The 13,322-nt window shown below is 44.7% G+C and overlaps 1 protein-coding gene across 1 annotated transcript in view; it reads left to right on the top strand.

Annotated features, from left to right (window-relative positions):
- The window catches only part of LOC115089460 (synembryn-B-like), a 161,345-nt gene that overhangs the window by 79,578 nt on the left and 68,445 nt on the right, over positions 1-13,322 (top strand). Inside the window, exon 5 of the mRNA XM_029597551.1 lies at positions 8,908-9,002. Coding sequence (XP_029453411.1) covers positions 8,908-9,002 — 95 coding nt within the window. The remainder of the gene's footprint in view (positions 1-8,907; positions 9,003-13,322) is intronic.

Raw genomic sequence — 13,322 nt, 5'->3', positions numbered from 1 at the left:
GGTCTGCAGCAGTGCAGGCTCACACTCACATACACAAGTGCACACACACACACCATATAACAGGTACAGCATGGGCAGCAGCAGTGCAGGCTCACACTCACATACACAAGTGCACACACACACACCATATAACAGGTACAGCACGGTCTGCAGCAGTGCAGGCTCACACTCACATACACAAGTGCACACACACACACACCATATAACAGGTACAGCACGGTCTGCAGCAGTGCAGGCTCACACTCACATACACAAGTGCACACACACACACACACACACACACACACACCATATAACAGGTACAGCACGGTCTGCAGCAGTGCAGGCTCACACTCACATACACAAGTGCACACACACACACACCATATAACAGGTACAGCACGGGCAGCAGCAGTGCAGGCTCACACTCACATACACAAGTGCACACAAACACACACCATATAACAGGTACAGCACGGTCTGCAGCAGTGCAGGCTCACACTCACATACACAAGTGCACACACACACACACACACACACACCATATAACAGGTACAGCACGGTCTGCAGCAGTGCAGGCTCACACTCACATACACAAGTGCACACACACACACACACACCATATTACAGGTACAGCATGGGCAGCAACAAAGCATGCCACCCTCAAACACTGTACCAGCACGGTCTGCAGCAGTGCAAACTCACACTCACATACACAAGTGCACACACACACACACACACCATATAACAGGTACAGCATGGGCAGCAACAAAGCATGCCACCCTCAAACACTGTAGCAACACAGCACAGGTACAGCACAGTCTGCAGCAGTGCAAACTCACATACACAAGTGCACACACACACACCATATAACAGGTACAGCATGGGCAGCAACAAAGCATGCCACCCTCAAACACTGTAGCACTCTTATCATGACAGACCATTGGGTTCTCAACATTCTCAAAGAATACAGATTGAAGTTTGAAACTCTTCTGCACATTTTTTCTATTTGTCATATCAGGTCTTCAGAGGCCAATACTGAGACTAGAGCTAGCATCTCTCCTTGTGTTACATGCGATAGAACCAGTTCCAAAAACAGAGGAGGACAAGAGGTTTTACTCAGAGTACTTCTTTATTCCCAAAAAATCATTTTGCTTTCACTATATCCTGGATTTAAGAGAATTAAACAAAAGTGTCTTGAATGAGAAATGTTCAAAACAAACTCACCAACCACCATTCTTCCCCTTCTAGAAGTGGATAATTGGTTGACAACATTAGATCTCCAAGATGCGTATGCACATATTTCCCATCCATCCAAACAACAGTAAATATCTCAGGTTCACAGTAGATGACAACTATTCCCAATGGAAAGTCCTTAAATTTGGGCTTTCAGCAGCCCAGAGAGTCTTCATGAAATGTTTAGCAGTGGTAACAGCTTATATAAGAAAGCACATTGTCAGTATTTTCATATTCAGACAATTGGCTCATATTGTGCAGATCCTTACAAATAAGCCAAGATCTCACAACTCTCACAATTCGCACTCTCTTCTCGCTAAGATTTGTCTTTGATTATGACAAATCCCATTTAATGCCCTCAAATCACTTAGCATTCTTGGAAGCAGGATTCTATACTCAGGCCAGAAAAGACTTCCTTTTTAAAGGATGAAACTAGTATATTAATTTTGCAACCTGAAATCAGTCTCAGCCAGAGGATTCATGGAACTACTCAGTCCCATGCCAACTACAGTCCTTGTGACTCCTTTTGCGTGCTTGCACATGAGAATACCACAGTGGCATCTAAAATATCATTGGAACCAGCATTCTCAGCCACTTTCATACAGAATACTGATTTCTTTCCCTCTTTTGCACACTCTGTATTAGTGGAATTGCTCATCAAATCTGCTATTAGGATATTTTTTCCAGCCACCTCAGAGTCAACAAATCTTAACAACATATAGATCCAGTCAAGCTTGGGGAGCACACTTAGTCCACAGGCTGCTCACATGAATCGCTGACTTACCTTCCCCAGCCAGCTCGGTCCCGCTGCTCCCCAACACAGGTAAAAGGCTCCAGCTAGCCACACGACAGGACTCCGCTCTCAGATATGGTGAGATGCCACAGGCATGATGCTGCCTACAGCAACACACTGTGCCTCCCCTTAGGCACGTGCCCTCACCACTTCCTGGCATTTAAAGGGACCAAGGTGGGAAAGTCCACGTGGCCCCTAGAGCTGACATCATTAGCACTGCTTTATATAAGGGCAGCTTCCCAGAAGGTGGAAGGAAGGCCAAACAATTTCCAGTATAATTAAAAGGTGAGGTGAAAGAGCCTATTTTAGCCAAAAGATCTTCCTTCAAAAATTTGAAGAAGGATCCATCTGAAGAAAACAGGAAAAAGCATAAGCATTGGCAAATTAAATGTAAAACATTGATAACACAGGCTAAAAGAGAATTTGAAAAGAAGTTGGCCAAAGAGGCAAAAACTCATAATAAAAACTTTTTAAATATATCCAAAACAGGAAGTCTGCGAGGGAATCAATTGGACCGTTAGATGATCAAGGGGTTAAAGGGGCACTTAGAGAAGATAAGGCCATCATAGAAAGACTAAATTAATTCTTTGCTTTGGTGTTTACTGAGGAGGATGTTGGGAAGATATCTGTTCCTGAGACAGTTTTCAAGGGTGACGATTCAGATGAACTGACCCAAATCTCAGTGAACCTGGAAGATGTAGTAGGCCAGATTGACAAACTGAAGAGTAGCAAATCACCTGGACCGGATGGTATTCTCAGGGTTCTGAAAGAAATAAGAAATTAATTTCAGAACTATTACAAGTAAATTGTAACCTACCATTAAACTCATCTGTTGTACCTGAAAACTGGAAGGTGGCCAATGTAACCCTGATATATAAAAAGAGTTCCAGAGGTGATCCGTGAAACTATAGACCAGCAAGCCTGACTTCAGTGCCTGAAAAAAGCGTGGAAACTATTAGAAAGAATAAAATCAGAGAACATATAGATAGACATGATTTATTGGGACACAGCCAGCATGGATTTACCCAAGGGAAGTCTTGCCTCTCAAATTTGCTGCATTTTTTTTAAGGAGTGAATAAACATGTGGATAAAGGTGAACCGGTAGATGTAGTGTATTTGGATTTTCAGAAGGCATTTGACAATGTCCCTCATGGGAGGCTTCTAAGAAAACTAAAAAGTCATGGGGTAGGAGGAGGTGTCCTTTTGTGGATTGCAAACTGGCTAAAAGACAGGAAACAGAGAGTAGGATTAAATGGTCTGTTTTCACAAAGGAAAAAGGTAAACAGTGGCATGCCTCAGGGATCCGTAGTTGGACCAGTGCTTTTTAATGTATTTATAATGATCTGAAAAGAGGTATGATGAGTGAGGTGATCAAATTTGCAGATGACACAAAATTATTCAGAGTACTGAAATCACAAGTGCATTATGATAAATTGCAGGAGGACCTTGCGAGATTAGAAGATTGGGTGTCTATATGGCAGATGAAATATAGTGTGGACAAGTGCAAAATGATGCATATATGGAAAAATCATCCATGCTGTAGCTACACAATGTTAGATTTCATTTTAGGAGTTATTACCTAGGTAAAAGATCTGGGCATCATAGTTGATATTACATTGAAATCATCGGCTCAGTGTGCTGTAGCAGTCAAAAAAGCAAACAGAATGTTAGGAATTATTAGGAAGGGAATAGCAAACAAATTGGAGGTTGTCATAATGCCTCTGTATTGCTCAAAGGTTAGACCGAACTTTGAATACCTTGTGCAATTCTGATCACCTCATATCAGAAAAGATATAGTTGCACTGGAGAAAGAACAGAGAAGGGCGACCAAAATGATCTACGGTCATGGAACGGCTCCCCTATGAGGAAAGGTTAAGGCTGTTCAGCTTGGAGAAGAGACGACTGCTGGGGGATATTATAGAGGTCTTAAAAATCATGAAAGGACTGAACAGGTAAACATGAATCTGTTATTTACTCTTTCGGATAATACAAGGACTAGGGTGCACTCCTTGAAGTTAGCAAGTAGGGCAATTAAAACAAATCAGAGAAAATTATTTTTCACTCAGTGCACAATTAAGTTCTAGAATTCATTGCCAGAGGATGTGGTTAAGTCAGCTACTGTAGCTGGGTTTATAAAAGGTTTGGATAAATTCCTGGAGGAGAAGTCCATAAACTGCTATTTATCAATAGGGAATAACCACTGCTTGTTGACAGCAATAGTACCATGGAATTTATTTAAATTTTGGGTACTTACCCGGTATTTGTGACTTGGATTGGCCATAGTTGGAAACAGGATACTGGGCATGATGGACCCTTGGTTTGACCCAGTATGGCATATCTTATGTTCTTATTAAACAACTCACCTCAGCAACAGATCCAGCTATCGACCATAGTGCATGTTGCTTCCCAAGTCTATTCCAGTCTTCATCTTCAGCCTGTTCCAGTCTTTGCGCCTGCCCGACTTGCTCTTGCCTTGCCTGTCTGCCTCAGCCCTATCCATTCATCTTCTTCTCCTCACTGGATATGCCTGACTGTCTGCTGCCTCTGACCCTTGCCTGGACCTTGACATGTCTACTCGCCAGCTGCTTATGACTTTTGTTTGGCCTTGGAACACATCTCCAATCTAGCAGAAATCCTCATCTAAGTCCTGCCACCCAAAGGCTCAACCCAAGGGGAACGTGGGCTGGTATAGGTTAAGGACCTGTTTGGTCTCTGCTTCGCCTAGGTCCACCTGCTGCTGATGAGAACCTGCAGGGCTCCTTCTTGCAGGTAGAGCCGATCTCATTTCAGCCCACGGGTCCACAGACATAACATTATGGACCAAAAAGGATCAAAGCTTCACATAAATATTATAGAAATAAAAGCAGTTTTCAAAGCACTCCTAGCTCAGAGATGAACATGATCTCAAATATTTTGTCAGTAAGCCTTATAGGTACAGAGAAATCTACACCTCGATGCCTTTCATATTCCAGGAAAAACCAACATTGCAGCAGATTCTTTGAGCCTTCACCTTCAACTTCACAAGTGGTGTATCTATTACAAGACCCTTTGGAACATTTTCCAACAATGAGGTCTTCCTTGAGTGGATCTCTTTGCAGCTCCTTTCAACCTCAAACTTCCTCTGTATTGTTCAAAGAGACTGGATCCCAATGCCACAGCATCAGATACATTTGCCATCTCTTGGTCAGAAGGGCTAATGTATGCATTTCCCCTAATTCTGCTAGTTGCCAAGTAATCCTCAAGTTGTGACAAGGGCAAAATTATTCTAATAGCTTTTTTCTGCCCATGCCAAGCTTGGTTTCATTATCTTAAAAAATTGGCAATAGCTCAATCAATACTCCTTGCAGTCTTTCCATATCTTCTAACCCAATACAACAGGTCTCTTCTTCACCCTAGTCTTTGCTCTCTAGCGTTTACAGCATGGTTGTTGAGCACAGAATCTTAGAGGGCATGCCTCGTCTTTCAGAGATAAAAGCTATTCTACTAACAGCAAGGAAGATCTCTATTACAGTCCTACAGTTTCAAATGGAAGAGTTTCTCTCTCGGGTTTAGATCCCAACATCAAAATTCCTTTCATTGCAAATCCTCCACATTGTTGCAGTACCTTCTCCATCTCTTAAGTCAGGTCTGAAGTCTAACTTGATCAGAGTACATCTATGCACTATTGCAGCATATCATCACCTTCTGAAGGTCTTCCGGTGTTTCCCCTTCTGATGGTAGCAAGAGTCATAAAAGGAATCTTCCATCTTCACCTTCCTATAACAGCCCTGCCAACTCACTGGAACCTAAACCTGTCAAGATTGATCAAGCCTCCATTTGAGCTTTTGACATCTAATAACATCAAGTTAGAAGGCTCTTTTTCTTGTAGCAGTTATTTCAGTTTGTAGAATGTATGAACTCCAGGCACCAGCAGTAGGTACTCCATATAATAAATATTAAAAAATGGAGTAGTACCGAGAATTCACCCAAAATTTCTGCCGAAGGTCGATTCTTAATTCCATTTGAATCAGTCAATAGTCTTTTCTTCTTTTTTTTCTCTAAGACTTCATGACAGTAAAGCAAAACAAGCACTCCACACCTTGGCTATAGAAGTTCTATACTCTTTAATTTGGAAAGGAAAAAGCCTTATAAGAAAACTTCTCAGTTATTCATCTCTCATAATCTAAACCAACAAGACCATATAATGGGAAGGCAAACACTTTCTTCTTGGCTGTGAGATTATATCTCCTTCTATTATAAGGATGCAGGCATAGACCTTACTAAAATCTTTGGAACTCACTCCCACCAGACCTTAGAATTGAACAATCGACTCCCACCTGTAAAAAAAGACTAAAGACCTGGTTGTTCAACCAAGCATTCTCTTAATCTCAAACTCAATATCTCAGCTTTGATCTCCAGGACGGTCCACCACTTTGTATAAAATTACTCCTATTAAGTTATTATTATTTATTTTTTCCAAGTTCTTTTTACCCTGTTCATTGTAAGACATTATTCTTTATACTATCAATCTATTGTTGTAATGTAAACCGAAGTGATTAGTAACTTTGTTACCAGAACTTCGGTATATAAAACTGTTAAATAAATAAAATAAATAAATAAAACGGTCAAGAGTAATCAGATCACAACAATTGCAACTTTAGTAGATTTTCTTTGCTCCGTGCAACTGCTTAGTCTCTGTTCACATCTTTGTCAAAAATTATTGCCTGGAAAAAGTCTCTCACACACAGGTCGATCCAGTAAGGCCGCGGTAGAAACAGTGCGGTAGTGTCAGGCGCACCCTTCCTCCCCGCACGCACAGTTCTCTTCACTTAGTCCCCGATACTCTCCTCTAATCGCATGCAAATGCATGCCGCGGCTTTAAAGTGGTAGGGAAGGGTTATGCCCGCGTAACCCATTTTACTGTATAGGCGCTTAATACAGCGCCTATACAGTAACCTGGGTGCGCTGGTACCTGTCATTTCAAATGACATTTGAAATGACAGGCACCAGGAAGTGTAAAAATCAAAATTTTTAAATACCTGTCGGAGGGCCGCATGGGTCCAGGCGGCCGGCAGGATCCGGGGGGCCGGTGGTCGAGTGTTAAATCTAGGCCGCGGGCGGGTGGGCGCCTGTTCCGGGCGGCGGGTGGACGCGCGTTAGTTTCAGACGGCCGCGTGGGTACAGGCGGCCGGCGGCGGCGGGAGCCAGGTGGTCACGTGTTAAATCTAGGCCGCGGGCGGGTGGGCGCCTGTTCCAGGCAGCGGCGGCGGGGGGACACGCGTTAGTTCGAGACGGCCGGCAGGTGGTCGCGTGTTAAATCTAGGTCGGGTCCGCACAGGCGCGCATTCATTCATCCAGGCGAAGGAGCCGGTGGCGAAAGCAGCCGGCTCCTCCGCCTGGATGAATGAATTCATTCACTGCCGGTGGGGGCTGCCTCTCCGGCAGCCCCCACCGGCAGTGAATGAATGAATGTGCGCCTGTGCGACCCCTGCGATTCGGCGCTCAAGGCAGTCACATGCCGTGACGTCACGCCGTGAGCGCCGAATCGCAGGGGTCGCACAGGCGCGCAGTCATTCACTGCCGGTGGGGGCTGCCTCAGCCCCCACCGGCAGTGAATGAATGCGCGCCTGTGCGGACCCGGCCTAGATTTAACATGCGACCACCCGCCGGCCGTCTCGAACTAACGCGTGTCCCCCCTGCCGCCGCTGCCTGGAACAGGCGCCCACCCGCCCGCGGCCTAGATTTAACACGCGACCGCCCGCCGGCCGTCTCGAACTAACGCGTGTCCCCCCGCCTCCGCTGCCTGGAACAGGCGCCCACCCGCCCGCAGCCTAGATTTAACACGCGACCACCCGGCTCCCGCCGCCGCCGGCCGCCTGGAACCACGCGGCCCTCCGACAGGTATTTAAAAATTTTTATTTTTTCTTCTGACAGGTTTTATGTGTCCCACATCATAACATTTTCTCGATCATCTCTGTATCGCTTTTTTTTTAAATTGTGTTTTATTGTTTTTGAGTATCTTAAGCGGTGTCAATGGATTTGTTACTAGACTCACAGTCCTAACTCCTACTAGGGGGAGGCGGTAAACTAACACGTTACGGCCGCGGCAAAACAGTGCGTTACTAATGAGAGAACCTGAGTGCCCGTTACGGTATCGGAGGGGAATAGCTAATTCCTTCATTATACAGCTAATTCGTTCATTTACATGCCGGGTGCGGGAAGGGTTACGCGTCTGTTTTAAGAAGCGCTACGGACGCGCAAAACTGGAGACTGTATCGCTGGTTTGCCTTACGCGTCCGAATTGTGCGCAGCGAGCTCGTTACAGACGAGAAATCTTCAACTGAACTTTACAGATAGCACCTTTGGCCAAACAGTATTTTAAAACCTCTTCAAATAGCAGCTTCCACTGTCCCATCTTCTCCTTTCTAAGGGGTTGCATATTTATTATAAGAAAACTAAAAACTATTTCATGCAACCTTCAGCTGGGGAGTTTTCACTTGTGTGGCTGAATTTTCTCCTTCTTGTCCATGTGCAAAGTGAATTTGCTTACCTGTAACAGGAGTTCTCTGTAGACAGCAGGAAAATTCAGCTGCATAGTCCCACCCTTCTCCCCTTGGAACTGAAACTCAGCTAGTAAAAAGACTTAGGAGACTCATCCAACGCATGCTCAGAGAGAGCATATCCATATCAGCGCCATCAGATAATATCACTCACTGACGCAGCTGATTTGTCCTGCTGTCTTCAGAGAACACCTATTACAGGTAAGCAATATTCCTTTCTCCTGAAAAGCCTTGATTTTGTTTTCAGTTTTGTTGTTGAATGATTGATTTTGAATGATATATGTGATGCTATCCTCTTAGCCAAAATTATTTGCAATGCAGAAAATGAATGTATTCCTTGTTGCATTTTGTGTCACACAGAATGATGCTCAGCAGTTCCGTTCCATGACTGCCATTTTACGCCACTGCTTACTAATAACGGGTCCAACAGAGGACAAAATGGAGGAGCTGCACAGGTTGGTGTCCAATAGCTTGTGATTCTTTTCTATAAAACTACAGAGTAATCATTAGATCAGGTCCCAAATGTATCCTATTGACCCCACAGCCAATCTATTTTTCAGGATACCCACACTGAATATGCATCCGAAAAACCAGACTGGCCATGAGATCAATAGGACAGGCCTCGGCAGTTGACTGCAGTAGATCCTGATCACTGAAAGATTGTTTTTTGTCGAGCAGTATTCTGAAAATGAATTGCCTCTTGTCCTGATTTTCTTCTCATTTAAAAAAATGAATTCCTGTTTTAGGAAAAACAGTTAATGAGAGTAAAATATTTTCTCTGATGACACCAGTCATATGGATGAATGATGTTACCTACAGTGCCAAAGCATAAAGTACATTTTCCAGAACTTTCTATCAGAAAGGTTCCTGCGCTCACATGACTGCACAGCATGTCCCAGTTCTTTTGTTTCCGATGCCAGCAACAGATGCATTTTGTGCTGCAGAGTGCATTTTTCTTTATTTTCTATGACTCTGTGTCTTACTGTTATTTTTTCATGCCCTTGTGCCCTATTTAGGTTTATAGTATTTTAAGCTTTTTAGATACTCTTGTCTTTAGGCCTTCACCAATTGGGAAACCTCTTTTTTCTTTGCCTTGCCTTTTTTAAAAGTTTCTCCGTCCGTTGATTTTACTGACGATGTCAGAGAAGACCAAAGACCAACGATGTCAGAGAAGACCACCAGTGGATTTCAGATTTTGCCTAGTGTGCAGGCAGAAAATGTTCATTATAGAGGCCTGCGTGAGGGATATGATGTGTCTCATTGTGGAGGGCAGGAAGGACAGCTGTACTAGGTCTCCATTGTGAAGGAGGCCCCACTGCCAGAACTTCTCATATGCAGGGACCCCGGCAGGAAGAGCATCAGGATCAGGCTCCCTCCCGTGTCCTCCTCTCCTGCTTTCTCAGGCTGGCGATGGAAGGCCTGCTGAGCTTCTTCCCAGCCTCCCACAGCTGATTGGCTCATTCTGTTCACAAGAACTAAGCTGCAGGATGTAGGAGAAGGAGCCAGTGCTGAGAAGTAGCCTCTCTTAGCAAGTGGGAGCACTGTTGGGGAGAGGTAGAGAGATGTGGGACGTAGGAGCAAAGACCAAAGGAAGTGGAAGGTTGAAATTAGGGGAAGAAGAGTAAAAGCATGGGATGTAGAAGGATGAAAGTGCTCGTGGGTGAAAGAGTGAGGAGAGCACAGGGTAGAGGAGAGAACAGTGAGAACTGGGCAGGGTAGGAGAATGATGCAAGAGTATTGGCTGTAGGATGAGAGCACTGGGGGGGGGGGGGGTGAGCACACTAGTCAGAGGAAAGGGGGAGAGGGCACTGAATGGGGGAGAGGAGGAGGAAACCCTTGAGCAGGGGGGAAGGTGGAATGAGAGCACTGTGCAAGGATAGAAAGATGGGAGTGCTCTAAGCAGGGGGTGAATGTAGGGTAAGAGCACTGGGAAGGTGGGCATATGGGCTGAGAGAACTAGGCTGGGAGGAATGTGAGTGAAAGAACTGAGCAGGGGGAAGGTTAGGTGAGATCCCTAGGCCGTGATGGGGGGGGGGGGGCATTTTGGTGTGAGAGCCCTGGGGAGTGTGGGGTGAGAATCCTGGGCTGGGGAGGAAGAGGGTGGGAGAATGTTAGGGAGAGTGTTGAGCAGTGGACGTGGGAATGGGGAGGAGAGTGGGGTGAGAGCCCTAGACAATTGAGAGGGAGAAGTGTGGAGGGAGAGTCTTGGGGAGTGGACGGTGAGAGTCCTGGACTGAGGGAGAGAATACTTTCTCCATAAAGCTATCATTTATTCCATCCAGGAACTTTATCTCTCTAGCGTGTCCCGATGATACATTTACCCAGTCAATATTGGGGTAATTGAAGTCTAAAAGTATATCAGAGCAGACTGCACTTTAAGATAATCTCACATCAAACGAAAAGTGCAGGGAGAGGGTCAATCCTGACAAAAGACTCCAAATGGATTTCAAAGTTGATAAAGATTTTTATTCATTTATGAGGCAACTCCGTAAAGCATTGCTTGGGATTTGAATCAGTGGAGTTGCCTCATAAATGAATAAAAATCTTTATCAACTTTGAAATCTATTTGGAGTCTTTTGTCAGGATTGACCCTCTCCCTGCACTTTTCGTTTGATGTGGGTAATTGAAGTCTCCCATTATTACTGCACTACCAATTTGGTTAGCTTCCCTAATTTCTCTTAGCATTTCACTGTCCGTCTCACCATCTTGACCAGGTGGGCGGTAGTATACCCCTATCACTATAGTCTTCCCCGACACACAAGGGATTTCTACCCATAAAGATTCGATTGTGCATTTAGTCTCATGCAGGATGTTTATCCTGTTGGACTCTATGCCATCCCGGACATAAAGCGCCACACCTCCTCCCGGGTGCTCCTCTCTGTCACTGCGATATAATTTGTACCCCGGTATAGCACTGTCCCATTGGTTATCCTCTTTCCACCATGTCTCTGAGATGCCAATTAAGTCTATGTCATCATTTACTGCTATACATTCTAATTCTCCCATCTTACTTCTTAGACTTCTGGCATTAGCATACAAACATTTCAAAGTTTGTTTTTTGTTTGTATTTTCATTCTGCTTTTTAATTGATAGGGATAAGTTAAAATGTTTTAGCTCAGGTGAGTTTTTAGTTACAGGCACTTGGACTACTTTTCTAATTATTGGAACCTCACTGTCGGGATGCCCTAATTCTAATGCGTCATTAGTATCCTTTGAAGATACCTCCCTCCAAACCATGCGCTGCTAAGCAACTATCGGTTTTCCCCTTTGTTCTAGTTAAAAATCTACTCTATCTCCTTTTTAAAGGTTAACGCCAGCAGTCTGGTTCCACCCTGGTTAAGGTGGAGTCCGTCCCTTCGGAAAAGACTCCCCCCTTCCCCAAAAGGTTCCCCAGTTCCTAACAAAACTGAATCCCTCTTCCTTGCACCATCGTCTCATCCACGCATTGAGACTCCGGAGCTCTGCCTGCCTCTGGTGACCTGCGCGTGGAACAGGGAGCATTTCAGAGAATGCTACCCTGGAGGTTCTGGATTTAAGTTTTCTACCTAAGAGCCTAAATTTGGCTTCCAGAACCTCTCTCCCACATTTTCCTATGTCGTTGGTGCCCACGTGTACCACGACAGCCGGCTCCTCCCCAGCACTGTCTAAAATCCTATCTAGGTGACGCGTGAGGTCCGCCACCTTCGCACCAGGTAGGCAAGTTACCAGGCGATCCTCACGCCCACCAGCCATCCAGCTATCTACATTCCTAATAATCGAATCACCAACTGTGATGGCTGACCTAACCCTTCCCTCCTGGGTAGTAGGCCTTGGGGAGATATCCTCAGTGCGAAAGGACAATGCATCACCTGGAGAGCAGGTCCTTGCTACAGGATCCTTTCCTGCTACACCAGGTTCATGCTTTCCAATTATGAGACCTTCTTCCTCCAAGGCAGCACCAGGACTGCCAGTCTGAAGTTGGGACTTGGCTACTATGTCCCTGAAGGTCTCATCTATATACCTCTCTGTCTGCCTCAGCTCCTCCAGGTCTGCCACTCTAGTCTCCAGAGATCGGACTCATTCTCTGAGAGCCAGGAGCTCTTTGCATCGCATGCACATGTACAACTTCTCACCGGTGGGTAAAAAATCATACATGTGACACTCGATGCAAAAGACTGGGAAGCCCCCCTCTTTCTGCTGGACTGCTGCCTTCATCTCAGTTTTGATCAGTTCCTAGTTAAGTTTTAGGTTGCTAAGGGAGTAGGAATGTGTCTAATTAACGTCCTTTAACTGTATTAGTGAATTCGCTATAATTCTGGTAGTGGCCTACAGGGGTCTGATCAAACTCTCAATAAAGTTTTTGTTGTTTTTTGGGTTTTTTTTTGTGAAAGTGGCACCTGCCTATAAATTAAAGGATGAGCTAGGGGTGGGAAATACAAACAGTCTAACTTCAGTTAGTCAGCCAGAGTGACTCGCTGCTCTCTTGATTAACAAATGTTGGTACTTATTCAAACCAAATCACACTACCTCAACACCTTTCCAAGGTGAGTAACTGAACTGAACTTTTCCAACCTTTTTACTTAGGTATACACTGCTTCTTGCTTATTTCTAGCTTCTGGCTACTTTTTTTGTTTTTGGGGGGGGGGGGGGGGGGTTGGTGTTTTTTGTTTTTTTTTTAATACAAACACTCAGTTCTGCTTACTAGCTGCCTTCAGACTTTTAAAAATAAACACACTACCTACTGCTTACTAGCTGCCTTATTGACTGACTATTTAAAAATACAGTCTAACTTTTTT

The sequence above is a fragment of the Rhinatrema bivittatum genome, chromosome 4 (genome assembly GCF_901001135.1).
Source record: "Rhinatrema bivittatum chromosome 4, aRhiBiv1.1, whole genome shotgun sequence".
Classification (NCBI taxonomy): Eukaryota; Metazoa; Chordata; class Amphibia; order Gymnophiona; family Rhinatrematidae; genus Rhinatrema; species Rhinatrema bivittatum.
The sequence above is the reverse complement of the archived record's forward strand: the minus strand, read 5'-3'. Positions and strand labels throughout refer to the sequence as shown.